Source organism: Heterodontus francisci, chromosome 7 (genome assembly GCF_036365525.1).
Source record: "Heterodontus francisci isolate sHetFra1 chromosome 7, sHetFra1.hap1, whole genome shotgun sequence".
Lineage (NCBI taxonomy): Eukaryota > Metazoa > Chordata > Chondrichthyes > Heterodontiformes > Heterodontidae > Heterodontus > Heterodontus francisci.
This window is the reverse complement of record NC_090377.1, coordinates 117276101-117301794: the sequence shown is the minus strand read 5'-3', so window position 1 is coordinate 117301794 and position 25694 is coordinate 117276101. Positions and strand designations below refer to the sequence as shown.

Below are 25694 nucleotides of genomic sequence, written 5' to 3'. Positions count from 1 at the left end.
CCAGTTCTGGTCACCACACTTTAGGAAGGATGTGAGGGTCCTTGAGAGGGTGCAGAGGAAATTTACAGAATTGTTTCAGGGATGAGGGATTTTAGCTACAAGGTTAGGTTGGAAAAGCTGTGTTTGTTCTCCTTGGAGCAAAGCAGGTTGAGGGAAGATTTGATAGAGGTGTACAAGTAATGATAGGTTTGGATAAGGTAGACAAACTTAAGCTGTTCCCATTTGCTGATGATACAAGGATTAGGGAACACAGATTTTAGATTTTTGGGCAAGAGATGCAGGGGGGATGTGAGCAAGAGAGTGGTAATGACCTGGAACTCGCTGCCCACGAGGGTGGTGGAAGCAGAGCCAATGAATGATTTCAAAAAGAAATTGGATAGGAAATTGAGGGAAATAAAGTAGCAGGGCTACGGGGATAGAGTGGAGAAATGAGAATGACTGGATTGCTGTACAGAGAGCTGGCATGAAATCGATGGGCCAAATGGCAGCCTCCTGTGCCATAATGACTGGATGACTCTATCTTTTATGTCCACTCATGCTTGCAGTTCTCCATTAAATTGAATTAAAAATTCTTGTCCTCACTGACAAATCCCTCCACAGCCTGACCTCTCCCAACCTCTACAAATGTCTACCGTCTTACAATCCCCCTCATGTCTTCTAGCCCACCGAGTCTGGACTCCTGTGCCCACCCCTCCCTTCACTCCATTTTTGCTGGTGGAGCCTTCAGCTGTCTCCTTGAGGAATCTCTTCCTAAATCCCTTTATCTCTTTACCTTCCATCTGTCTTTAAAAAGCTTCTCAAAAGAATCTCTTCAACCAAGCTTTCTCTCATCTCCTTTCAGCCTCCTGCAAAGTTTCAGCATCCACTCCCTTTTCTCCTTTCTGATAGCACCTCAGGGCATTTTACAATGTTTAAGGTGCTATATAAATGTAGATTGTTGCCCAGGCATTCCACGTAAAGAGCAGTCACTTAGGGTGTGGAATTGGAGGGCTGGAGACACCCATGGAACATGAGTCATTGTCTTCAGGACAGCCGAGGACTGATTTATGAATCATGTCATGTTCTGCCACGGTGGATACATCCGATTGGCTCCCTGTCTGACAACGCCTCAATTTTAAAATTCTGATCCATTTTTTCAAATTCCTCCGTGGCCTTGCCCCTCCCCAGCTCTGTAACCTTGCCATCACTGCAGCCATCCAAGATATCTTGTCTCCTCCAATTCTGGCCTCTTGTGCATCCCCAGTTTTCATTGTTCCATCATTGGCAGTCATGCTTTAACTATCTAGGCCCTAAGCTGTGAGATACCCTCCCTACAATATGGGTACAGTAGCATAGTGGTCATGTTACTGGACTAGTAGTTCAGAGACCTGGACCAATAATTAGGAGCCGTGAGTCTATTATCCAACCATGGCTGTTAGTTACATTTGAATTCAGCTAATTAAATAACACCAGAATTAACAAGCTAGCGTCTGTACCAGTGACTATCAAGCTATTGGATTGTCCTAAAAGTCCAACTGACCTACATGTGTCTCCAGATCCACAGCAATGTGGTTGACTCTTAGCTGCCCTCAGAAATGGCCTAGCAAGCCACTCAGTTCTATCAAACCATTACAAAAATGTATAATAAGAATAAAAGCGGACAGTCTAGGCATTGGATTCAGACACAACAAAGGCACATCCTGCCCAGTCAACCCTGAAAAGTCCTCCTCACTAACGTGGGGATTTGTGCCAAAATTGGGACAGCTGTCCTACAGATTAGTCAAACAACAGCCTGACGTAGTTGTACTCAGAATCATACCGTTCAGCCAATGTCCAAGACTCCTCCATCACATCGTGAAGTCTCGTGCAATCGGGTCAAATATGGGCAAGGAATCCCTTTGCTAACCACCACCTACTACCCTCTCTTAGATGATGAATCAGTACTCCTCCATGTTGAACACCATTTGGAAGAAGTGCCAAGGGAAGTCTGGGTGGCAGACTTCAGTGTCCATCACCAAGTGTGGCTCAGTAGCACCACTACTGACCGAGCTGGCCAATTTCTGAAGCTGCCAGACTAGGTCTGCAGCAGGTGATGAGAGAACCAACGTGACCTCATCCTTACCAATCTACCTGTTGCAGATGCATCTGTCCAGCACAGTACTGGTAAGACTGACCACTGCACAGTCCTTGTGGAGACCAAGTCCCGTCTTCACACTGCAGCAACTCACCAAGGCTTCTTCGACAGCACCTTCCAAACCTGCAACCTCTACCATCTAGAAGGACAAGGAGAGCAGGTGAATGGAAACATCACCACTTCCAAGTTCCCCTCCAAGTCACACGACATCCTGACTTGGAAATATATCACCATTCCTTCACCATTGCTGGGTCAAAATCCTGGAACTCCCTCCTTAACCACACTGTGGGAGCACCTTCACCACATGGACTGCTGCAATTCAAGATGGCCGCTCACCACCACCTTCTCAACAGCAATTAGTGATGGGTAATAAATGCCAGCCTTGCCAGCGACGCCCACATCACATGAATTAAAAAAGTAAATGAAAAAACCGCTCTGCCTCTTCACCTCTTTCTTCTCTAATATGCTCCTTAAGACCCACTTCTCTGACCAAGCTTTTGATCCTATGTCCTAATATTTCCTTATGTGGCTTGGTGTCACATTTAGTCTGATAATGCTGCTGTGCAGCCCTTTGGGATGTCTGAGTGCAAGTTCTCGTTATTGATGGAGATGTATGTATATTGACCCGGCTGGAAAGCGAAGTGCACATGAACCTATTGCAGTTTACGGTCCCTGTTTCGATGATTTGTCCCCAGTAGACGTGACTCTTGCTGATCTCCTCTATGTTGAATTCAGAAGCTGAAGTGAAGGTGACAGTTGGAAGCCACCCACCCTGCTCTGAGACTGAAGCCGGCCGCCTCTGGTTTGATGTCTTCAAGAAAGGCCTGTTTACCTGTGATGGCAAGACTTGGGTGTCAATCTTGCACGGTAATGCAAAAATATAATTAAGGTACAGATGAACTGATTGTAGTGCTACCTCTCAGTGAGGTAGAATATATAAAGAAAGAACTTACAATTATATCAACCTCAGGATGTCTCAAGGCACATTACAGCCAACAAAGTGCTTTTTTCTGAAGTGTTGCAATTTTGGAAACACGGCAGCTGTTTAAGCACAGCAAGCTCCCACTAACAGCAATATGATAATGACCAGATAATCTATTTCTGTGATGTAGATTGAGGAATAAATATTGTCCGGAACACCAGGGAGAACTCCCCTGCTCTTCTTCGAAATAGTGCCATTGGATCTTTTATGGCTACCTGAAAGAGCAGATGGGGCCTTTGTTTAATGTCCAATCTGAAAAGCCCCATCTTCAATTGTGCAACACTCCCTCAGTACTGCACTGGAGTGGCAGCTTAGATTTTAATGTTAAGTTTCTAGAATGGTACTTGAACCTCCTAACTCAGAAGTGAGAGTGATACCAAGTGAGACACATTTAACACTAGTTTAAATACAGTTAGTGTCGAGAGCATCAAAGGTTCCCAAAGGCAATTTTCCCACATGCACTGGCGGCAAATAAGGTCCCCTGCTGCCTTTGACTGTTCAGAAAGTAACCCCAAAGTTTCTGCTCAATCTTTAACTCAATTTGATTTTGGAAACAGTTAGTATAGCACTTTGATATTAAAAAGAATTACCATTGGAAACAATATTTCAAAAATCCACTAATATCTTTTATTCATAAGGCCTTCATTAAGTTGAAAATAAGTGGGTAAATATGGTCCGATAAGGAAAAGGCTATTCAAGTCATGATGCTCACTCCTTCCATCATGAGCTCAAACTTATTCATCTACTCTCCTGAGGAGATTGACAGAACCATCTTCTGATCCCAAAATCGCCAAAGTATTCAACCCTTTGAACATTTCCACTATTCAACTCTAGCTGGTTGTTTTTTACATTGACTTTTCCTATTACAGGACCGAAAATACACTGTTTCGTGGATTATTTGATTATCTCCATTTATCCCGCTAACCTTCAGTCACTTTCTTGGATGTTATTTAATCCAGTTCCTATTTGAAGGAGCTAATTGATCCCACCTTGATTGTTTTTGATGTGGTCTTTTCCATGGACAGCTCAATTAGAAAATAGCTACTTCTCTTCTCAAGCTTTGATCGAGGCTCAATAAATTTAATCACTAGTTCTGTGTTCACGGTTCAAGTTAAATGAACTGTGGCACTTCTTTAAAAGCACAGACAACAATGACAACTTGCATTAATATAGCACCTTTAACCTAGTAAAACATCCTACCGTGCTTCACAGGAGTTTTAGCAGACAAAATTTGACTTTGAGCCACAAAGGAGACATTCGGATAGGTGCTTGGTCAAAGAGATAGGTCTTGAGGAGCATCTTAAAGGAGGAGAGAGAGATGGAGAGGCAGAGCGGTTTAGTGAGGGAATTCCAGAACTTGGGGCCTCGGCAGCTGAAGGCACAGCCGCCAGTGGTAGAGCAAAGGAAGTGGGGATGCGCAAGAGGCCAGAAGTGGAGGAATGCAGAGATCTTGAAGGGTTGTTGAGCTGCAGAGGTTACAGAGATGGGAAGAGGCAAAGCCATGGAGGGATTTGAAGACAATGGGCTGATCTCGGCGGTGAGCTTTAAGATGGCAGGCGCACGTGTGGAATTACTCTGCGGAACCGCCGCGATATATGTGGTGGCTCATTTACATGCCGGGGCGGATGAGCCGCACCCCCCCCCCCTCACCCCCACCGATGATATGCAGGGGATGGGCTTCCATCCCCAGCAACGGCTTCCAGCCCTTCAATGTAATTTGAATTTTTAAAGAAACCTGATTAGAAGAAACTGAATAAAATTATCATGACCCTCTCATCCCCCCCCCACCCCCACACGATGACCTTAAAATTTATTACTTGCCCTCACCACCCACAACAAAACCTAAGTTGTGATCCCGACCTTCCCCCACCCCACAAAGTTAATGAACTATGAACTTTACCCCTTCCTCCACCCCTTAGACCAATCAAAAACATTTGACCCCGCTCACCCCACCCCACCTTGAAAACTTACCTCCTATCCCATCCCTACCAGTGTTCCGCCATACCTCACTGGTCGGAGATCGGACCATAACTTCATGGCGGGTTGGCCAGCGTGACGAGGTAAGTAATTATTCGTTCATTAGCATCCATTAACATACTTACATTCTGGCCCCCGACGCCAAGCGACGGGGGGGACTTCCACGAGGCCTCGCCGCTGCCAGTAATATTGGGCTGGGCTTTCCTGGCATCGAGGCCAATAGCGGCCTCTCCCGGAGGCATTTTCCGGCCCCCCCCCACCGCCACGAACCCCGACTCGGGCGGGGTAAAATTCAGCCCAATAGTACGGCCAAGTGAGGAGGGAGTCTCAGGCTCCCCTCTTGCCCCTTTCTCTTATTTCACTGCAACAGGGTTTATTCCTTTTAAACAGTGGTTGTGCTTTCCACCTCTGTGAGTCTTCTACCTTTTACCTTTGATGTGATTGTGAAAGAACAAATCAGACAGGTTTTCTTGAGTTTAAACAGGAAAGAGGTAAGTTTACTATGCTTAACACTCTAACCCCGATTTAAAAAATACTAAAAGATATGCTACACATTCACGCACACATTCACATGAGAATCACACACACACAAATAAATTACAGAGGGAAAATGGTTGGAATTTAGTCCAGAATAAATGGAACCTAAGTACACAGTCTATGAAGTGGATGATTCGGTAGTCCTCCAGCTGAAGTTGTATTCTTGAAGTCCTCGCTGGTCAAAGTGCGCTTTGTGGTGGGCCTACTTTGGTCAGGGTTTTCCTGATGGCTGAATTGTAGTTGGCTCTCTTCCCCTGGCTGCTGGCTGTAGCAGTCTGTAGGCTTGGAGGGTCCACAGTCGCAGACAGTTTTCAAACTTGATGTTTTTGGGGCGCGAGAAAGAGAGAGAGAGAAAGGGGAGGCCTGCAGCCTTCTCTGCTGCTGCCCACTCAGTTGCACAGACAAGCAGTAACAATTCCCCCAAGATGGACAGACAGTCACATGGTTACTTCAGGTTTTTCTGGAAACTTCTAATGAAATTCAAGCTTCCACATGCCCCAGGATGTCAGATTACACTTGGAGGGGATTTGCTCTTTCAAAGTCAATGTGCGAGGATGGTCTTGACTGCCACGCTAATGAAGCCATTTTAGGTAATTCAGTCACTTCGAGCAAACCATTGTCCTGGCTGGGCTTCTTGTTAGATTTTTGTCTCCAGTTCAATATCCTGGTATTTCAGATGTAAATTGCAGTCACCATCTTGGCTCCTAGTTTTTAAAAAAATTACTGTCGGGTTTTTTACATAAGTATCTAATGTAAGTTTATAACTGAAGAAATTAATCTTTCTCAATTGGCATATAGGATTTCCTTGACAACAAGGGTGAGAATTTTGAAAGTGATGCAATGTTGGACCAGGAGCCAGTGTAGGTCAGTAAGCACAGGGTGAAGGGTGAACACTCAAAGACAGTTTAAGGTTTAAGGGACAAACTTCAACAGATTAACACAGATGCCATGCAAATCATTCCAAAAAGTACAGCTACAAATTGCACATCAAACTGAACTGTGCCTGGCATGTGTACAGTCAGCAGGAACCACAATGCACATCTCTCCACAGTCACTATTAAGAGGCAATAGACATGCTTATAAAACAGGTTACACGGTTAGCAACATGTCAAGACAAATCTGCCTTTATTTACCCATCTTTGTCAATGCAGATTACTAACAATGAGTGAAGAGATTGACACAAATTGGGCAGTCTGCCAAAGCCTGGGAATAATTACTTTTTGGATTGTTAAAAAGATTTCAGAATACAGCCCGAGGAGCTTAAGATGTTACAACTGGGCTTAACTTTGAAAAGCCTGTAAAGATGGAATCTTCCGACTGCACCATACATGCAGAAACAGCAGAAATTCTTATTGTGGCTTGGAATCTTGGGCTCGAAAGCAAGATCTTTAATCTGTGGATAAAGTGGGGAGCTTTTGGTGACGGAACAGTGCCTGTCTGCTTCAGAGCTGTTTGGATCGTTAGGGCCACATGGAGAAACTAGTGTGGTGCTTGTACCAGTCCATTGCCATATAGACCAGATTTGTTTAGGGACAGAGTAAAGACCCACTTTAAATAGAACCATTTATAACCGGGTTGTCCAACCTCTTTGGGTGGAGGGCTGCATTATGATTTTTGCTCAGCCCGGCGGGGGGACCGGTGAACACATTTCGAAAGATAAAGGCTTTAAAAATTTATCTTACTATTAAAAACAACACCAAATGTGCATTTTTGTAAAGCAGCTTTAAATGAGAAGACTAATTTATTGACTTACTATCTCTTCACTATGTTGTAAACTGATTTAGTGACGTACCTGGCATTGGTTTGCTTGCATAAGTAGTCAGTCTCTGCTCGCACACTTGATGTAGCGAGGCAGAGTATTCTGGATAGATTTCCATCTGCCAGGTGTGATCTTGATCTTTCTCTCTGTCTCTCCCTGTGTTCCCTGCTGTCTGGGTTGTTCCACCCCCCTCTCTGTGTCGTCTTTGCTCTCTGTGTTCTCCCCCGTCCCCATCTCCCCTCACTCTGTTCCCCCCTCACTCTGTTCCCCCCTTCTCTGTTTTCCCTCTCTCACTCTGTTCCCCCTTCTCTGTTTTCCCTCTCTCACTCTGTTCCCCCTTCTCTCTGTTTTCCCTCTCTCTCTCTCTTCTCCCCCCCCCTTTGTTTCCCTCCTCTCTCTCTCTGTTCCTCTCTCTCTTTTTCCCTCTCTTTTTCCCTCTCTCTCCCCCCCTCTCTCTGACAGTTGCACTGGGCGGGAGCGCTCAGTACAGCAGCTTTGTGGTTGGTCAGTTTATTTAAAAACATCAGCCGGAATTTTACAACCCCCCACACCCCCGCCCAAAGTGCGGATTGGTGGCCGGGGGGTGGGGTGGTGGTGCGGTGTGGGGTGGGGTGGGGTCATAAAATGGAGTCGGAGGCTTGGGGGCCATTCCTGACCCGCTCTCCACTCCACTGCCATTTTACATGGGGCGGCGGCGGTGAAAACTGGCCCACATGCCCAAGGCCTGTAAGTGGCCAGTTAACGGACACTTAAGGGCCTCTGCCCGCCTCCACAGGGATTTTACCCTTGGCCAGTTGGGCGGCGTGGGCCTGAGAAAAGCAACCTGACAAAATCAGGCAGCTCTCTGACGGCTTGGGGGCCCTCATGATCAGGCACCCTGTGCCCGATGGAGGGCCGCCCCCGATGCCATAACCAACCCCCAACACACACCCCGTCCCCCCAGTCAACCACCCTTGCCTTGCTGGGGCCTGACCGATCACCCCCAGCGAGGCCCCAAAAACTTATCTTTTCCCGGCACTGATCTTCCTCTTCTTCTCAAAGCTGGGTAGCATTCCCAGCAGTGGCCACTGCTCCCAGTGGCGCTGCTGGGACTAAGAGCTGCCGACCCGCTGATGGAACAGCAGTTCCATTAGGTGGGGCCTGCTGCTTCAATGAGGTGGAAGTCCCGCCTCAGACCAATTAAAGGCCTGGGGACTGTAAAATGTGGTACGGATCCCCAGGCCAGGCGGAGATGGGTTCGCCACCGACTTTTCAGTCGGTGGACGGCTCCCATTCAATGAGGGTAAAATTAAGCCCATCGTGCTGAGTTTCACCGTTCAGCTGCTGAAGCAGGAACGCGCTTCCCAACTTTGACAGATTTGGGGTTTTCTGGCAGGCTTTTAAAAAAAAAAGTCACAAAACCCAAAATCTGTCAAAGTTGGGAAATGCGTTCCTGCTTTAGCAGCTGTCAGCTGTGAAACTGACAGTGTGATGTTTTTAAAAAGGCCGCTCTGCAAGAAGATGATAATGGGAAATTTCCCATCTCCAGTCACGGAGCCCAGGGAAGGTTGAGGAACGGCCCCAGGTACAGTTTACATCCATGGGAAAGATGGAAATCTTTGCCGGGCCGGATCCTGGCCCACGGGCGTATGTTCAACAACCCTGAGTTATAACAATGACTGCATTAGGTAGCTGTAATGGCATCAGCTGTGGCTCACTGGTAACTCTAATCAGTGAGTCAGAAGATTGTGGGTTTCAAGTCTCTCTCTCGAGATTTGAGCAGATTAATCCAGGCTGATGCTCCAGTGTAGTACTGAGGGAGTGCTACCCTGTCGGAGGCGCTGTCTTTCAGGTGAAACCCCCATCACCTCTCTTGGGTGGATGTAAAGTATCGCGTGGTGCTATTTTGAAGAAGCTCAGGGGAGTTCTCCCCAGTGTCCTTGCCAATATTTATCCCTCCACCAATGTCCTGAAAACAAATTGTCTGGCCATTAACATATTGCTGTTTCTAGGATTTTGCTGTGCATAACTCGGCCACTGCATTTCCTGCATTGCAACAGCAACTCCCCTTGAAAAAGAAATTCATTGGCTGTAAAGTGCTCTGGGCTGCCCTGAGGTCATGAAAAGCGTTGTATAAATGCAAATCGTTCTTTCTCACTTTGAATTCCCCCAGATAAAGTGTCTAATTTTAGCCAAAAGAGCCATCCACCAAACACATCTTCCCCCCCCTTCTCCTGCCAGCATTTCAAAGAGACCATTCCCTCCACTCCTCCATCACCCCTGACATCTTGTCCTCTACTCACAGCACTTTCCATGCAATCGCAGGACGTGCAATACCTGCCCTTTTACCTCCTCTCTTCTCACCATCCAAGACTGCAAACACTCCTTCAAGGTGAAGCAGCGATTTATTTGTACTTCTTTCAATGTAGTATACTGTAATCACTGCTCACATTGCAGTTGCCTCTACATTGGGGAGGCCAAACGCAGATTGGGTGATCACTTTGTGGGACACCTCCGCTCAGTCCACAAGCATGACCCCAAGCTTCCATTTGCTTGCCATTTTAATTCACCACCCTGCTCTCATGCGCACATTTCTGTCCTCGGCCTGCTGCAGTGTTTCCGTGAACATCAACACGAGCTTGAGGAACAGCACCTCATCTTCCAATTGTGCACTCTACAGGCTTAGAGTCATACAGCACTGAAACAGGCCCTTCGGCCCACCGAGTCTGTGCCGACCATCAACTACCCATTTATACTAATCCTACACTAATTCCATATTCCTACCACATCCCCACCTGTCCCTATATTTCCCTACCACCTACCTATACTAGGGGCAATTTATAATGGCCAATTTACCTATCAACCTGCAAGTCTTTGGCATGTGGGAGGAAACTGGAGCACCCGGAGGAAACCCACACAGACACAGGGAGAACATGCAAACTCCACACAGGCAGTACCCAGAAATGAACCCGGGTCGCTGGAGCTGTGAGGCTGCGGTGCTATTTCTAGCCTTCTATTTGGCTGAAAGATACAAGGCTATCAACATTGGCTCAGTTAATAATCTGTCATCTCACTGTTTTTAATTTTTCCAGCTAAAGAAAGACTAGACTATGTAGAGGACTATCAAAATCTGGTCACCAACTCAGAAACACTTGATGTTGAGATCTTTGAAATCCCGAATGTTGGACTCTTTGCTGCCACAGCCAATAAGAAGCCTCGGCCTGGTTCGACGATCTTTAAGTGGTTGGATGGAAAGTTTGAGCCGTATCAGAACATCACAACATATGAAGCCCAGGCCTGGAAGCACTTCTACATTGGCCCTCAGGTACAGTGGTAAAAGGATAAATAATAAGTTTTAAGATTTCACACGGTGTGAGCAGGATAAAGAAATGGGTTTAGTCTTCATTGACAAACTTCAGCTGCAGATGCTTAACATATTTGTGCTACAGCCCTCTGCACAAAGGCATTAACTGGGTTATTCTCATGACTTTAATCTGATAATAGTGAACGGTATGAGGTAGTTAGGTCTTACTGAAATCATAGAATGGTTACAGCACAAAAGGAGGCCATTCAGCCCATTGTTTTCATGCCATCTGTCAGCAAGAGCAACTCACCTGGTCCCACTCCCCTGCCCTTTCCCTAAAGCCCTGCAATTTTTTTCTCTTCAGATAATTATACAACTCCTTTTTGAATCTGCCTCCACCACAGTCTTAGGCAGTGCATTGGAAATTCAAACTGATTTGGATGAATTCTGTTACTGTGTCAAATCCTTGTGTTGAAACATAGCACTTTTGCTAAAATGAATGCACACATCCTATCTCTGCATGGAACAGGGAACAGAAGGAGGCGAATTGATCTGTTGGGTTGTGCAGATGATGGGATGAATCTTATGTGCCCCCTTGGGATGGGAGTGGAGGTGGGGGGAGGGGGAGGCCCATAAAACTGTGTCAGAAGGCAGTGGGCGGAGGGGCTGTTGCCTTCTTGGCACCTTCCAAATTAGTCAGGGGCAGGGAAGGCCGAGACGGCCTTCATGCCCCAGGCCAATTGAGGCCCTTGAGTGGCCAATTGCTGCACAGCTGCCGGCCTTCCGATTAGCCGGCAACTCTGGAGACGGAAGCTTGTCCCTTAAAGGGACGGGTGTCCCAGATGGCAGGCAGATAATTGCCTGCCCGCCCTGTAATTGCACTGGAGAGCCGAGGTTGGGTCTTACCGCCCCCCCACCATCCAGCCAGCCATCGGGACCCCCATCTTCAGAACAAAATCCTGCCTGATGAGTCTCCTTTTGACATGGAGATCTTCTAATGCAGCATTTAACAGGATTCACATTTTGACTGTGGGAATGGGAATGAGAACAGGAGTCAGGACTGGTCATAGATCCCCATCACCAGGACCTTAAAGACCTGCGGTCCCTTCCTTGTTGTTAGTATTAATACTCTGTCTTTTTAGGTCTTCCTGGCAGTGGCCAACTTTGAAAAGAATGAACAGAACCAGGAGTATTCAGTCATCTACAGATGGAGCTGGAGGAAGCTGCAGTTTGTTTTGTACCAGAGATTAGCGACCCACAGTGCCCGCGACTGGGAGGCCTTCCAGATCAATGGGGAGACGTTCCTTGCTGTAGCCAATCACCGTGAAGGTACGCTGCTGAAGATTTTGTATTGTTAGTTGCTGCCTTTTCTCTTGCCTGATTGGCACATTGGCCTTTATCTCAAGAGGGCTGGAAGTTGTGTTACAGTTATATAAATGGCTGGTTACACCACAGGAATGATATATTGGCCTTGGAGGGGGTACAGCAAAGATTTACCAGAATGTTACTGGGGTTTACAAGGTTAAATTATGAGGATAGGGTTTATAGACTCGGCTTGTAATCCCCTGAGTATAGGAGATTAATGGGCGATCTAATTGTGGTGTTGGATGATTAAAGGATTTGATAGGGTAAATAGAGAGAAACTATTTCCTCTGGTGGGGGAGTCCAGAACTCGGGGGCAAACCCTTAAAATTAGAGCCAGGCTGTTCAGGGGTAATGTCAGGAAGCACTTCACACAAAGGGTAGTGGAAATCTGGAACTGTCTCCCCAAAAAGCTGTTGAGGCTGGGGGGTGGGGGGGATATGTCAGTTGAAAATTTCAAAACGGTGGTTGATAAACTTTTGTTCAGCAAGGGTGTTTAGGGGTAAGGGACCAAGCCTGGTAAATGAAGTTAAGATGCAGGTCAGCCATGATGTAATTCAGTGGTGGTACAGGCTCGAGGGGCTGAATGGCCCACTCCTGTTCCTATATTCCTTTTTATCCCTAGCTTTACAGAACACATTAGAATGAGCTGTTTCCCCAGTCAACAGGGAAAGGCTGATGTCAGTAGGAGGCCACTTCTCTTTGTATTAACCTTTGATAAGAAAAAGGGTTCGTTTTCTGCAATGCGGGAAGCAGGGTTGAACCTGACTGATTTGTTGTGACTGACGCAACAAGGTATACACCTGCAAGGTTTGGCACAGGCCCAGGATGGTCAGGGCCTGTTCAGACGACGCACACATTCAGGGACCAGACAGTAGCTTTGAGCAGTAAGGGAGCTTTCTTAACTCTTCTACAAATCTACCCAAGTTAATGACTGCTAAAGCCAGTGACCTGGTTTAATTTCTCTTCCACTGACTGTTGTAGCGGCCAAAAATCACCTTGGAGAGTTTTCCTGCCAGTCACATATCAATGTATTATATGTTTGCTTAAGTGTTTGTAATAGTCAGAGCGCATATGTTGAAACAGGTAAACATACAGTATCTTACCTACCAAGACCACCCATATAAACTGAATGTCAGCATTTGCTGACAGGAATTGGGTTGGGATTTGAACATCGCGTGCAGGTCGCCCTCAAGAGGTCGCAGAGATCCTTTCCACGCATGTCCTATCACATCTGTGCTGTGCTGATGATCAAATTACCTGGCAGCCGGGATGCAAATTCAAGTTGCTTTGATGGCTGCCGATTGAGCTTTGTTCTGCATGTTCAAAGTGCCAGATAGAATGTGCGGGTGCTTCTTGGGCCTATTATCTTTCAAGAAATTACCTGTGTTTCCCATCAAGATGAATCTGATGGAGTGAAAACCATGGAGCAAGCTAGCTATGTGTCAGCCCCTGGCTTAGTGGTAGCACTCTCAGTGCGAAGGTTGCAGGTTCAAACACCACGCTTGTAATAGCAACTCTTAAGCTGGTTCTTTCTTAGTTTTGGAGACCCGTGGAGCAATCAGGAAGGGACATGCTGGATTGTGTTGTTGAGAGACAGAAAAAAAAGGAAGACTTTTATATAGTGCCTTTACCATCTCAGGATGTCCCAATGTGCAGATTGTGGGAATACATGTCCAATTTAATCCACACGAATACTGTGACTCCAATGTAAGTAAAGGGTGAAGGGGAGACTCGCTGAGTTCTCTTGGAAGAGGTGAGGTCATCTGTTATTACCCTTTCCATTTGACATCTTCATTGTTGACGTATTGGAAAGGGTTTGTGAGGCAGAGTTTCAGGGTGTCCATTCTAGGCACTTGTGATAGAATTGTAGTGCTCTGTTTTTGCAGATATTGTTTTCTTGGTGGGCGTGGCTACGAATCGAGGGCACCATCTTCAACAATGATGTACACAACAACAGCTTGCATTTATATAGCATCTTCATGTAGTAAAATGTCTCATAAGAACATAAGATCTAGGAGCAGGAGTAGGCAATTCAGCCCCTTGAGCCTGCTCCGCCATTCAATACGATCATGGCTGATCTCATCTCGGCCTCAACTCCACTTTCTTGCTGGTTCTCCATAACCCTTCAACCCTTTACTAATTAAAAATCTGTCTATCTCTTCCTTAAATTTACTCAATGTCCCGGCATCCACCGCACTCTGGGGTAGTGAATTCCACAGACTCACGAACCTTTGAGAGAAGTAATTTCTCCTCATCTCTGTTTTAAATCTGCTATCTCTTATTCTAAAACTATGACCTCTCGTTCTAGATTGTCCCACAAGAGGAAACATCTACATCTACGTCTACTTTGTCAATCCCCTTAATCATCTTATATACCTCAATTAGATCTCCTCTCATTCTTCTAAACTCTAGAGAGTAAAGGCCTAAACTGCTCAATCTCTCTTCATAAGACAAACCCCTCATCTCTGGAATCAATCTAGTGAACCTCCTCTGAACTACCTCCAATGCAACTACATCCCTCCTCAAGTAAGGGGACCAAAACTGTTTGCAATACTCCAGGTGCAGTCTCACTAATGCTTTGTACAGTTGCAGCAACACTTCCCTACTTTTATACTCTATTCCTTTAGCAATAAATGCCAAAATTTCATTTGCCTTCCTTGTTACCTGCTGTACCTGCATACTAGTTTTCTGCAATTCATTCACGTGGACACCCAGATCCCTCTGCACTGAAGCACTCTGAAGTTTCTCTCCATTTAGATAATAATTTGCCTTTCTATTCTTCCGACCATAATGGATAACCTCACACTTATCCGCGTTAAACTCTATCTGCCAGATTTTGGCCCATTTATCTAATCTATCCATTTCCATTTGTAAATTTCTTATTTCTTTATTGCAACTTACTATCCCACCTATTTTAATGTCATCTGCAAATTTGGCGATAGTACCTTCTATCCCTGCATCCAAGTCATTAATATAGATTGTAAATAGTTGGGGTCCGAGGACCTAACCCTGTGGCACCCCACTAGTTCCATCTTGCCAACCAGAAAAAGACCCATTTATCCCGACTCTCTGTTTTCTGTTTTCTGTTGGTTAGCCATTCCTCTTTCCAAGCTATTAAATTGCCCCTAACCCCATGTGATCTTACCTTGTGTATTAACCTTTTGTGCGGCACCTTATCAAATGCCTTCTGGAAGTCCAGATATACTACATCTACAGGATCCCCATTATCCACTTGTTTCATCTTCGAAGAACTCTAGTAAATTAGTCAAACACGATTTACCCTTCATAAAACCATGCTGACTCTGATGGATTGCGTTTTGACTTTCTAAATGTCCTGTTATTACTTCCTTTATAATGGATTCTAACAATTTCCCAACGGCAGATGTTAAACTAACTGGTCTATCGTTTCCTACTTTCTGCCTCCCTCCCATTTTGAATAAGGGTGTTATATTAGCATTTTTCCAATCCACTGAAACCTTTCCCACATCCAGGGAATTTTGGAACATTATAACCAATGGATCCAGTATCTCCGCTGCCACTTCCTGTAAGACCCTAGGATGTAGGCCATCAGGCCCTGGGGACTTGTCTGCCTTCAATCCCAATAGTTTGCTCAGTACTTTTTTCCTCGTGATGATTGTTCTAAGTTCCTCCTTTTCTATAACCTCTGCATTACCTGTTACTATTGGGATGGTACTAGTGTCCTCCACCGTGAAAACTGAGTCAAAATACTAATTTAGTGTCTCTGCCATTTCTGTGTTCCCCTCTATTAATTCCTCCATGGCACCAACTCACTTTAGATACTCTCTTACCTTTTATATACTTATAGAAGCTTTTGCTATCCGTTTTTATATTTTGCACTAGTTTTCATTCATAATTTACCTTTGCTCCTTTTATTACTTTTTTAGTAACAATTTGTTGATCTTTAAAAGTTTCCCAATCTTCCAGCCTGCCATTGGCCTTTGCAATATGGTATGCCTTAGTTTTTGTCTTTATGTTATCCTTAACTTCCTTGCTTAGCCATGGATGTTTTTCCCCCTCTTACAATCTTTCTTCCTCTCTGGAATATATTTTAGTTGGGAGGAATTGAATATCTCCTTAAACATCTGCCACTGCTCATCAGCTGTCCTCCCTTTCAGTTTTTCTGCCCAGTCCACTAGGGCCAAATCTGTCCTCATGCCTATGTAATTACCTTTGTTTAACTCCAGAATGCTAGTGTGGGACTCCAGTTTCTCACCCTCAAACTGAATTTGAAATTCTAGCATGCTATGATCACTCTTCCCTGGAGGATTCTTAACTATGAGATCATTAATTAATCCCACCTCATTACACAATACCAAATCTAGAGTAGCCTGCTCCCTGGTTGGTTCCACAACATATTGCTCCAAAACACAATCTCTAATACATTCAATGAACTCTCCTTCGAGGCTACCCTTGCCAATTTGATTAATCCAGTCTATATGCATATTAAAATCACCCATGATTATTGCCATACCTTTCTTACAAGCCCCCAATATTTCCTGATTTATACTGTGTCCCACTGCGGAACTACTGTTTGGGGACCTTTCGATTACTCCCACCAGGGACTTCCTTCCCTTGCTATTTCTTATTTCTACCCAGACTGATTCTACGTCTTGATCTCCAGTGCCTATATAATTTCTCTTCCTTTACTAACAAAGCTACACCACCTCCTTTTCATTCCTGCCTATCCTTCCGAAATACTCAGTACCCTTGGATATTCAATTCCCAAATCTGGTTTCCCTGCAACCATGTCTCGGTAATTGCCACTAAATCATACCCATTTATCTCTATTTGCACTGTTAACTCGTTTATTTTATTCTGAATGCTTCGTGCATTCAGATACAAAGCTTTTAAGTTTGTTCTATTATCAAATTTACCTACTCTGTACGATTCCTTGGTGCAATATGACATTCACACGTTCTGTCCCTTCCTTTTATTTTCTGGCAACAATCAGCCTCATCACTAACCTGCACTCCTACCTTCTCCTTTAACTTTGACTTCCTAACTTTCCATGCAGCTGAACCCTCCCCCCCCACTATTTAGTTTAAAGCCCTATCTACAGCCCTAGTTATGCTATTCGCCAGGACTCTGGTCCCAGCATGATTCAGGTGGAGCCCGTCCCATCAGAACAGCTCCCTTCTTCCCCAGTACTGGTGCCAATGTCCCATGAAATTGAGCCCATTTCTCCCACTTTGAGCCACGCGTTTACCTTTTTAATCTTATTGACCCTGTGCCAATTAGCTCGTGGCTGAGGTAGTAATACGGAGGTTATTACTTTTTTGGTTCTGCTTTTTAATTTAGCCCCTAGCTGCTCATATTCCCTTAGCAGAAGCTGTATCCTCATTCTACCTATATCGTTGGTACCAACATGGACCACAACTGGATCTTTCCCCTCCCACTCCAAGTTGCTCTGCAGCCCAGATGAGATATCCTGAACCCTGGCACCAGGTAGGCAACACAGCCATTGGGACTCTCGATCCTGGCCACAGAACAGTGTCTGTGCCCCTAAACTATACTATCCCCGATTACGACTACATTTCTCTTTTCTCCTCCCACTTGAATGGCTCCCTGTACCATGGTGCTGTGGTCCGTTTGCTCATCCTCCCTACAGTCCCTGCTCTCGTCCACACAGGGAGCAAGAATCTTGAACCTGTTGAACATGGACAAGGGCTGAGGCTCCTGCAACACTACCTCCTGGATCCCTCTAACTGCCTCGCTCATAGTCACACCCTCCTGTCCCTGACCACTGGCCAAATTCAAGGTAGTTAATGTCAGGGGTGTGACTGTCTCCTGAAACAGTGTCCAGGTAACTCTGCCCCTCCCTGATGTATTGTAGTGTCCGAAGCTCAGACTCCAGCTCATCAACTCTGAGCCGGAGTTCCTCGAGCAGCCAACACTTGCTACAGATGTGGTCACTAGGAACCACAATGGGGTTCACCAGCTCCCAACATCATGTAGGTACAACACATTGCCTGGCTGTGCATCTGTATTTTATTTAATTAGATTTTAATTTGTTTTTTAAATTTCCGATTGGTCTTTAGTTTTTTAATCCGCTTTAGTTTTTAGTTTATATACTAATAAATCGATCAAGTCTTACTCTATATTTGATTTCAATTAAATTAAATGCTTACCTGAATACTGATCCCAGCTGCTTTCTGTTTCCCTGCTCTCACTGTTGAAGGTGACATCACTTTGATGTCACTTTTCGATTTTTTTTTTATTCCACAGGCTCTGCTCCTGCTGTGTTTTCTCTCTCTCTCTCTCTCTCTTTTTCCGGTCTCAGAGTTCTTGGCATGCTTTTTAAAGCTCTGCTCCCGCTGTGTTTTTTCTCTGTATCTCACTGCTTAGTGCTTTGAGAGAGAGTGATGTATAGTATTATGTCTTTCCAAATGGGGATGAGGAAGGTAACATTTGGAAAGTATAATGGCCACCCATCCCAATTGTTGATTCATAATAGGATCTGGGGGTATTACATTGGATGACAACTTGGACACAGTCCTTCAGGACCATGCAGAGAAGGGGTGAAAGGCAATTTGGCATTTCTCATCTGTTCTCGATGGCAGTAAATGCCACAACAATAGAAGCTTGTGGTGTATCAGGCATTTCTTCGAACACTTCTCCTATTTGTGGATGCTGGCTGCCCCTGGGTGACATCATCTTAAAACACAACATCAAATTCCACATATACGCTGACGACATCCAGTTGTACCTGATCACCACCCCTCTCAACCCCTCCAGTGCCTTTGGTCTGACACATTGCTTGTCCGATATCCAGTACTGGATGAGCAGAAATTTCCTCCAATTAAACATTGGGAAAACCGAGGCCATTACCTTCAGTCCCTGCTACAAACTCTGTTCCCCAGCCACTGATTCCATTTCTCCCGCTGACCACTATTTGAGGCTGAACCAGACCGATCGCAGCCTTGGCATCCTATTTGACCTGAGCTGAGAGCCTAACCTCATATCCTCTCTATCACCAAAACAGTCTATTTCTATCACTGTAACATTACCCATTTCCACCCCGCCTCAGCCCACTTGTTGCAAAACCCTTATCCATGCTGTTGTTCCCTCCAAACCCAACTATTCCAATGTTCTCCTAGGTGGCCTCCCATCTTCACCCACTTCAGCACATCCAAAACTCTGTTGCCATATTCCAACATGAATCAAGCCCCGTTCATCCATTATCCCTATATTTGCTGACCTAAATTGACTCCCTGTCCAGCAGCACCTCAAACTTAAAATTCCTATCACTGTGTTCAAATCCTTCCATGGCCCCTACCTATCTCTGTAATTTCTTTCAGCCCTACAAACCTCTAAGATATCAGAGCTCCTCCAATTCTGGCCTCTGATGCATCCCTGACTGCCTTAAGCTTCACCATTGCTAGCCATGTCTTCAGCTGTCTTGGCCACAAGTTTTGGAATTCCCTCCCTAAACTTCCCCCCCTCTCTACCTCTCCTCCTTTAAGACTCTCCCTAACACCTCCTTTTTGACCAAGCTTTTGGTCACCTGACCTGATATCTCCTTATGTGCCTTAGCATCAAATTTTGTTTAATAATGCTCCTGTGCAGCACCTTGCGATGTTTTACTATGCTAAAGGCACTATATACAAGTTGTTTTGGTATTAAATAGAACACATATATCAGAGACCTACTGGATATAATTATTAAATAGCATAATAATCTGTAAATATACTGTAACATTGTATGCTCACTTAAAAATATTTCAATTATGGGTCCTGAATGTATTTTCTGCTTCTGTCATTGATAGAAGATTATTTTAGAGAAGCGATGCTATGAAATGAATTTGTGACAATGAATGAAATCGTGAAAGTTATGATAGTGGAATGGTTTCAAATGCAGAGTGATGGGTCGTAGATAATACAAGTAAAATTACTGCATCCCATGTCATTGGATTCAGCAATGGTTTGAGTATATGTGTGAGCTCCTTTCCACCAATAAAGTTCCAAAAAAAAAGTACCAATTTATTATCTAATAGACTAGAATTATAGATATTGCACTGGTACAGGGGCAAAAGACCACAAACTACCATTCTGGAGACTTGAGCACATAATCTAGGCTGACAACTGCAGTTCAGTACTGAAGGAGTGCTGTACTGTCCACAGTGCCATCTTCTCGATGAGATGTTAAACCAAAGTCTTGTCTGTCTTCTCAGGTGGATGTAAAAGATCCCATGTCGTTATTTGAAGAAGAGCAGGGAAGGCCAACATTTAACCACCAATCAACATCACTAAAACAAATTATCTAGTCATTACCACAGATATTGCTGTCCATGGGAGCTTGCTGTGTGTAAATTGGTTGCTGCATTTCCTAAATTACAACAGTGATCACACTTGAAAAAAACACTTCATTGGCTATAAAGCACTTGGGGATGTCAGAACAAAAACTGCAAAAAAGTTCTGGTTAAAGGTCACAGACCTGAAACGTTAACTCTGTTTCTCTCTCCACAGATGCTGCCAGGCCTGCTGAGTATTTCCAGCACTTTCTGTTTTTGTTTCAGATTTCCAGCATCTGCAGTATTTTGCTTTTGTATTATAAAATATTCACTTTAACAGCTGATCCCAAATCGTATCATTTTTAAAAATCCGCTTGTATATATTTTGCCTAGTATATTTTCACACTTCCTCTCTCAACTGCTTTTCCGGTTTAATTTCCTCTAAATCTCCATGCTCCTTAAGTCCATTTCAATGAGGCATTTCTCTCCATCTCAATTCCCACACGGGGTGACACATATAAGCATAGGCTATAGTCACACATTCATGAAGCAATACACACAGACACGGGACATACACACACGCACATGCACACGGGACCACAGACACACAAACATATAGACGAACACCTGTAGACTCTGGTCAGTGTCAGCCATGGCTCAGTAGGTAGCACTCTTGCCTCTGAGTCAAAAGGTTGTTTGTTCAAAGACCCACTCCAAGACCTGAGCACAAAATATAGGCTGATGCTCCAGTGCAGTACTGAGAGACTGCTGCACTGTCAGAAGTGCAGACTTTTGGATGAGACATTAAACTGAGGCCCACTCAGGTGGATGTTAAAAGATCCCATGGCACTCATTGAAGAAGAGCAGGGGAGTTATCCCTGGTGTCCAGGCCAATACGTTGCCCTGCATTGCTAAAAAAAAATCAGATTATCTGGTGATTTATCTCATTGCTGTTTGTGGGGAGCTTCCTGTGCACAAATTGGTTGCTGCGTTTCCTGCATTACAAAAGTGACTACATTTCAAAAGTATTTAATTGGCTTTAAAGTGTTTTGGGACATCCTGAGGTTGTGAAAGACACTCCACAAGTTCATTCTTTTTCTTGGTCACTGGTTACAACTTTGCTGAAAAGGTCTGTAGACAGGAGCCCCTTAGTTTGGTCGGTAAGGGTCAGGGACCATGTCCTGGAAATCTGATTGGATTTGCTTCTACCTTTAAGGAGACAATCACAACATTGACAGCATCATTTACAAGTGGAACCCAGACACACACTTGTTCGAAAGGAACCAGACCATTCCCACCTCGGGAGCCTATGACTGGGAATTCTTTACAATCGGACCCTATTCTTTCCTGGTCGTTGCGAACACCTTCAATGGAACATCAACCCGGATCTATTCCCGGATTTACATCCAGCTGGGTGGAATGTTCCGACTTTTCCAGTCAATCCCGGTAAGTGCCCGGTTTCTGTTCATTTAAATGGCTAAGCGCACTCAGGGAGGGAGAAAAGACAGACAGACTTTTGCATTTCTAGAGTCCACCTATGGAAATCTCAGAGAGGTGATCCTCCTCGAGGAATTCTAAAACTAGCTTCCTCTTTCCATAAGAAATCATGTGAAGGAACAAAAGGTTCCAAGAGCCAGGCAGCAATCCTGGCTGATGATTATACCCTTATTCACAAGCCCTTTACCCAAGGGAAATCATTCCTTAGTCCCCACCATGAACATATAAAAGCTAGAAGGTGGGAGAGTGATAGGAGGATGAACACCCATGAGTGAGAAGGGAGAGCTAGAAACACAGGGGCGCCCCCCCTCAGGCCAAAAAGGAAGGTGCTGAGAACAGGGGTGACACCCGAAAGGCTGTATGTTTCCATTGTAACAAGGCAGATCACCTTCAAACTGACTGCTGGAAGTTACAGGGAAAACCCATAGGTTTAGTCAGGGTACACCAGACCAGTGCAGGAAAAGGGGCCCTGATGGAAAGCACAGCGGACCAGGCTGTGGCTTTAACTGCAGCAGTAAAACCCAGTAAACTTACTGCTGATGGCAGGAAAACTTAGCAAAATCCTTGAGAGTTACCAGGATTTTGTCCAGAGGAAATGTGACCCCATACCCCTCGAGTGAGGCAAGTAAGCCATAGTCATATTAGGGATACAGGGGCCACCCAATCCCTTCTGTTGGGAAAAGGCATGACCTTTTCCCCCAGAGAGTGCATTGAATGCAAGAGTGCTAGTATACGGTATCAGAGGAAAGTATATGCCCATACCTTTATACCAGTTGCACCTGGAGTGCAACCTTGTTTCAGGACCAGTAGCCATAAGGATTGTCCCTAGTTTATCTGTGGATGGAGTCAACATGCTCCAGGGTAATGATCTGGCGGGTGTGAATATGGTAGCATCCCCAATGGTTTTAGAAAGACCGAAAAAGGTCAGGGAGACAGAGCAGTTAAAGGAAAAGGTCCCTGGCATTCTCCCTGACTGTGTGGTGACCTGGTCCATGGCCAAACGAGCTCCGTCAGAGGAGGCTGAACTGGCACTTCAGACAGATGACCCGACTGTCTGGTTATCTGAAACCTTCTTTGGGAAGTTAGAGGACCCAGAGGATGGATTAAGTAGGTCTTCCTTGGTCGAGGTTCAGCAAGCTGACCCAGGGTTAAAAAAGTTAGCACAGACTGCCCAACCTGAAGCTGAAGCAGAGGGAGTTCCAGAGTGCGACTATTTAAAGGATGAGGTGCTGATGAAGAAGTGGAAACCTCCTCACAGACCTGCAGATGAAGAGTGGACAGTGGTTCACCAGGTAGTGGTGTCGCCGAGGTACCGTAGGGAAATATTGAGAATAGCCCACGACATTCCAATGGCTGGACATATCGCTATCAGAAAAACCTAAGGCCACATCAGACAGTATTTTCACAGGCCACAACTCCACAAGGATGTGGTGGAGTTCTGTGAGACTTGCTACATGTGCCAGGTTGTGGGGAAGCCCCAACCTGCAAGAAAAACTAATTCCCATACCGGCTTTTGGGGAACCGTTCAGCAGAGTGCTGGTCGATCGTGTGGGACCCCTGCCAAAAACAAAACGGGGATACCAGTATCTTCTCACCATTATGGATGTGGCTACCCGACTTCCAGAGGCTATCCCTCTAAGAACTATCTCTGCCAAGGTAGTGGTGGAGGGGCGAACACAATTCTTCACCCGATACGGGCTGCCTGCTGAGATCCAGTCGGATCAGGGCACAAATTTTATGTTCAGTATTTTTCAAAAGGTCCTGGGTAATCTGGGCATAACCCAGCTAAAGTCCTCAGCCTACCACCCACAGTCACAAGGGACTTTGGAGCAGTACCACCAGACCCTAAAGACAATGATCAGGACATACTGCGATGAGTACCCCCATACCCCAATGACTGGGACTCAGGGCTGGGATATCTTCTGTTTGTGACCAGGGGCACACCCAGTGAGTCCACTGGCTTTAGTCCCTTTGAATTAGTTTATGGACACGATGTGAGAGGTCCTTTAAAACTAGTCAAGGAGAGGGTTTTGGGACACAGGGACAAATCTTCCCTATTGGACTACATCTCCATGTTCTGAGAACAGTTGACAAGAGCCTGTGCGGTGGCTCAGGAACACCTGAAAACCTCCCGGATCACTAGGAAAAGACAGGCGGATAAACATGACAAGGCCAGAACATTTCAGCCGGAAGACCATGTGTTAGTGCTATTTACCAATACAGGGAGAATCTTTGAAAGCCCGGTTCAGTGGTCCGTGCAGAGTCATAAAGGGAATTAGCCAGGTGAATTATATAATTGACACCCCAGACTGTAGGAAAAAGCAAAGGCTGTGCCACATCAATAGGTTAAAATGGTATCACAGCCGTGAAAGGGACAAACAATCACAAGTCTGTCAAGCAGCTAGGAAAGAGGAGGATAAAAGGGACTGTGAGGACGAGTTAGAAGGATGCTGGGATGATTCCCAAATCGGTTAGCTAACACTGATATGTTAGGGAATCTAGACACCGTACTATCCTATTTAAACACAAATAGAGAGGAGACCTAACATGGCTGCTCACAAAGTTTAAAGGAATCTGTAGGGACAAACCAGGGTGCACAACCCTAACCCTACATGATGTGGATGTAGCAGAGACCCCTCCATAAAACAAAGATTCTCTATCGTCTAGGTCCTAGGAAACTGACCCAAGTTCTGGAGGAAATTCAGTAGATGCTGGAGCACAAGCTGATTGAGCCCAGTCAGAGCAGTTGGAGTTCCCCAGTTGTGCTCGTGCCCAATCCCGGATTAAAAGAAAACTGAACCAGAGCATGGCTAAGACAGTGAGCCTGATGAGTGTGTGTGTAGAGTTTCTTGTTCATTTGCGACCTCATAATGAAATGTTCCTGTCGTCACATTTCATTTCGCGTGGTGGGGAGGTGTCACGCAAGCTTGCTTTTTTGAATGATAACTTGCTTTAATCCACTGACTGGAGATCTGAATTTATATTTTTTGAAGACATTTTAAAAAGAACAGATAAAAAAAATTGACTTTGCTGGCAGCTTAGGATGGCCACCTAATTTGCAACACTGTATCCTACATTGCAAAGCCTGTGAGGAGGGAGACAAAATGTCTGCTCATTCCCAGCAAGAACCAAGACCCAGGAAGTTTAAGGGAACTGCTTGTTCTTTTTCTTCTAGCAAGAAGGAATAGTGCTAACTGCTATGTTTGAATCACTGAGTGACTGTCATATGACAAGCCCCCTCCCCATCTGTGGTTTTAAGCTGGTGTCTCTCTGCAGCCGAATGTTAAGCAACTGGACTCTGACACATACAGACCCAAGGGAGAGTCCTTCTCTCTCTCCCTCTCCATTTCAGCTTACAAGCTTTGAACTCTGCCGGTTGACATTCTATCTTTGCATACTTTTGCTACAATCAGAAACTGCGTTGGAGGAAATCATCTGCATCGCTGTCTCCAAGAGACCCACTGAACCAGTCACCTACCTCTTTAAATTAAAAACCTCAGGACCACTGAAATCAGCTAGAAGCCAGTCAAATCACCAAACTCCATAGACTGTATACCCCTTTTTTCTATGGACTCTAATTCAACCAATCTAGCTTTCCCCTCTCTAACCTATTTGTGTGTGTGTGTGTAAACCTCTAGTGTGTGTGTCTGTGAGTGAAAGTTGGCACGTAGTTTATTATTTTAATCAGTTCGGTTTAGGTACAATAAAGTTAACCGCTTACTTTGTTAACTCAGGAAACCTGTCCAATTGGTTCTTGTTATGATCATAGCAAGTAAGTAATCAAACACCTACTGAATTGGTCAGTACATCCACGTTAAGAAAGAATTAAACCTATTAAACAAGGAAAGGATAAAGAGGCAAGCCCTTCGACCCCTCCTCACTTGACCGTAACACTCTGTAAACTTGAACTCATCTAAAACTCTGCTGCCC

General features: G+C 45.1%; 1 protein-coding gene across 1 annotated transcript in view; it reads left to right on the top strand.

The window, feature by feature from the left end:
- LOC137371784 (thrombospondin-type laminin G domain and EAR repeat-containing protein-like) overlaps window positions 1-25694 on the top strand; it is a 43927-nt gene that overhangs the window by 9679 nt on the left and 8554 nt on the right. The window contains exons 5-8 of the mRNA XM_068034654.1: window positions 2849-2980; window positions 10440-10672; window positions 11794-11980; window positions 21484-21713. Coding sequence (XP_067890755.1) covers window positions 2849-2980; window positions 10440-10672; window positions 11794-11980; window positions 21484-21713 — 782 coding nt within the window. The remainder of the gene's footprint in view (window positions 1-2848; window positions 2981-10439; window positions 10673-11793; window positions 11981-21483; window positions 21714-25694) is intronic.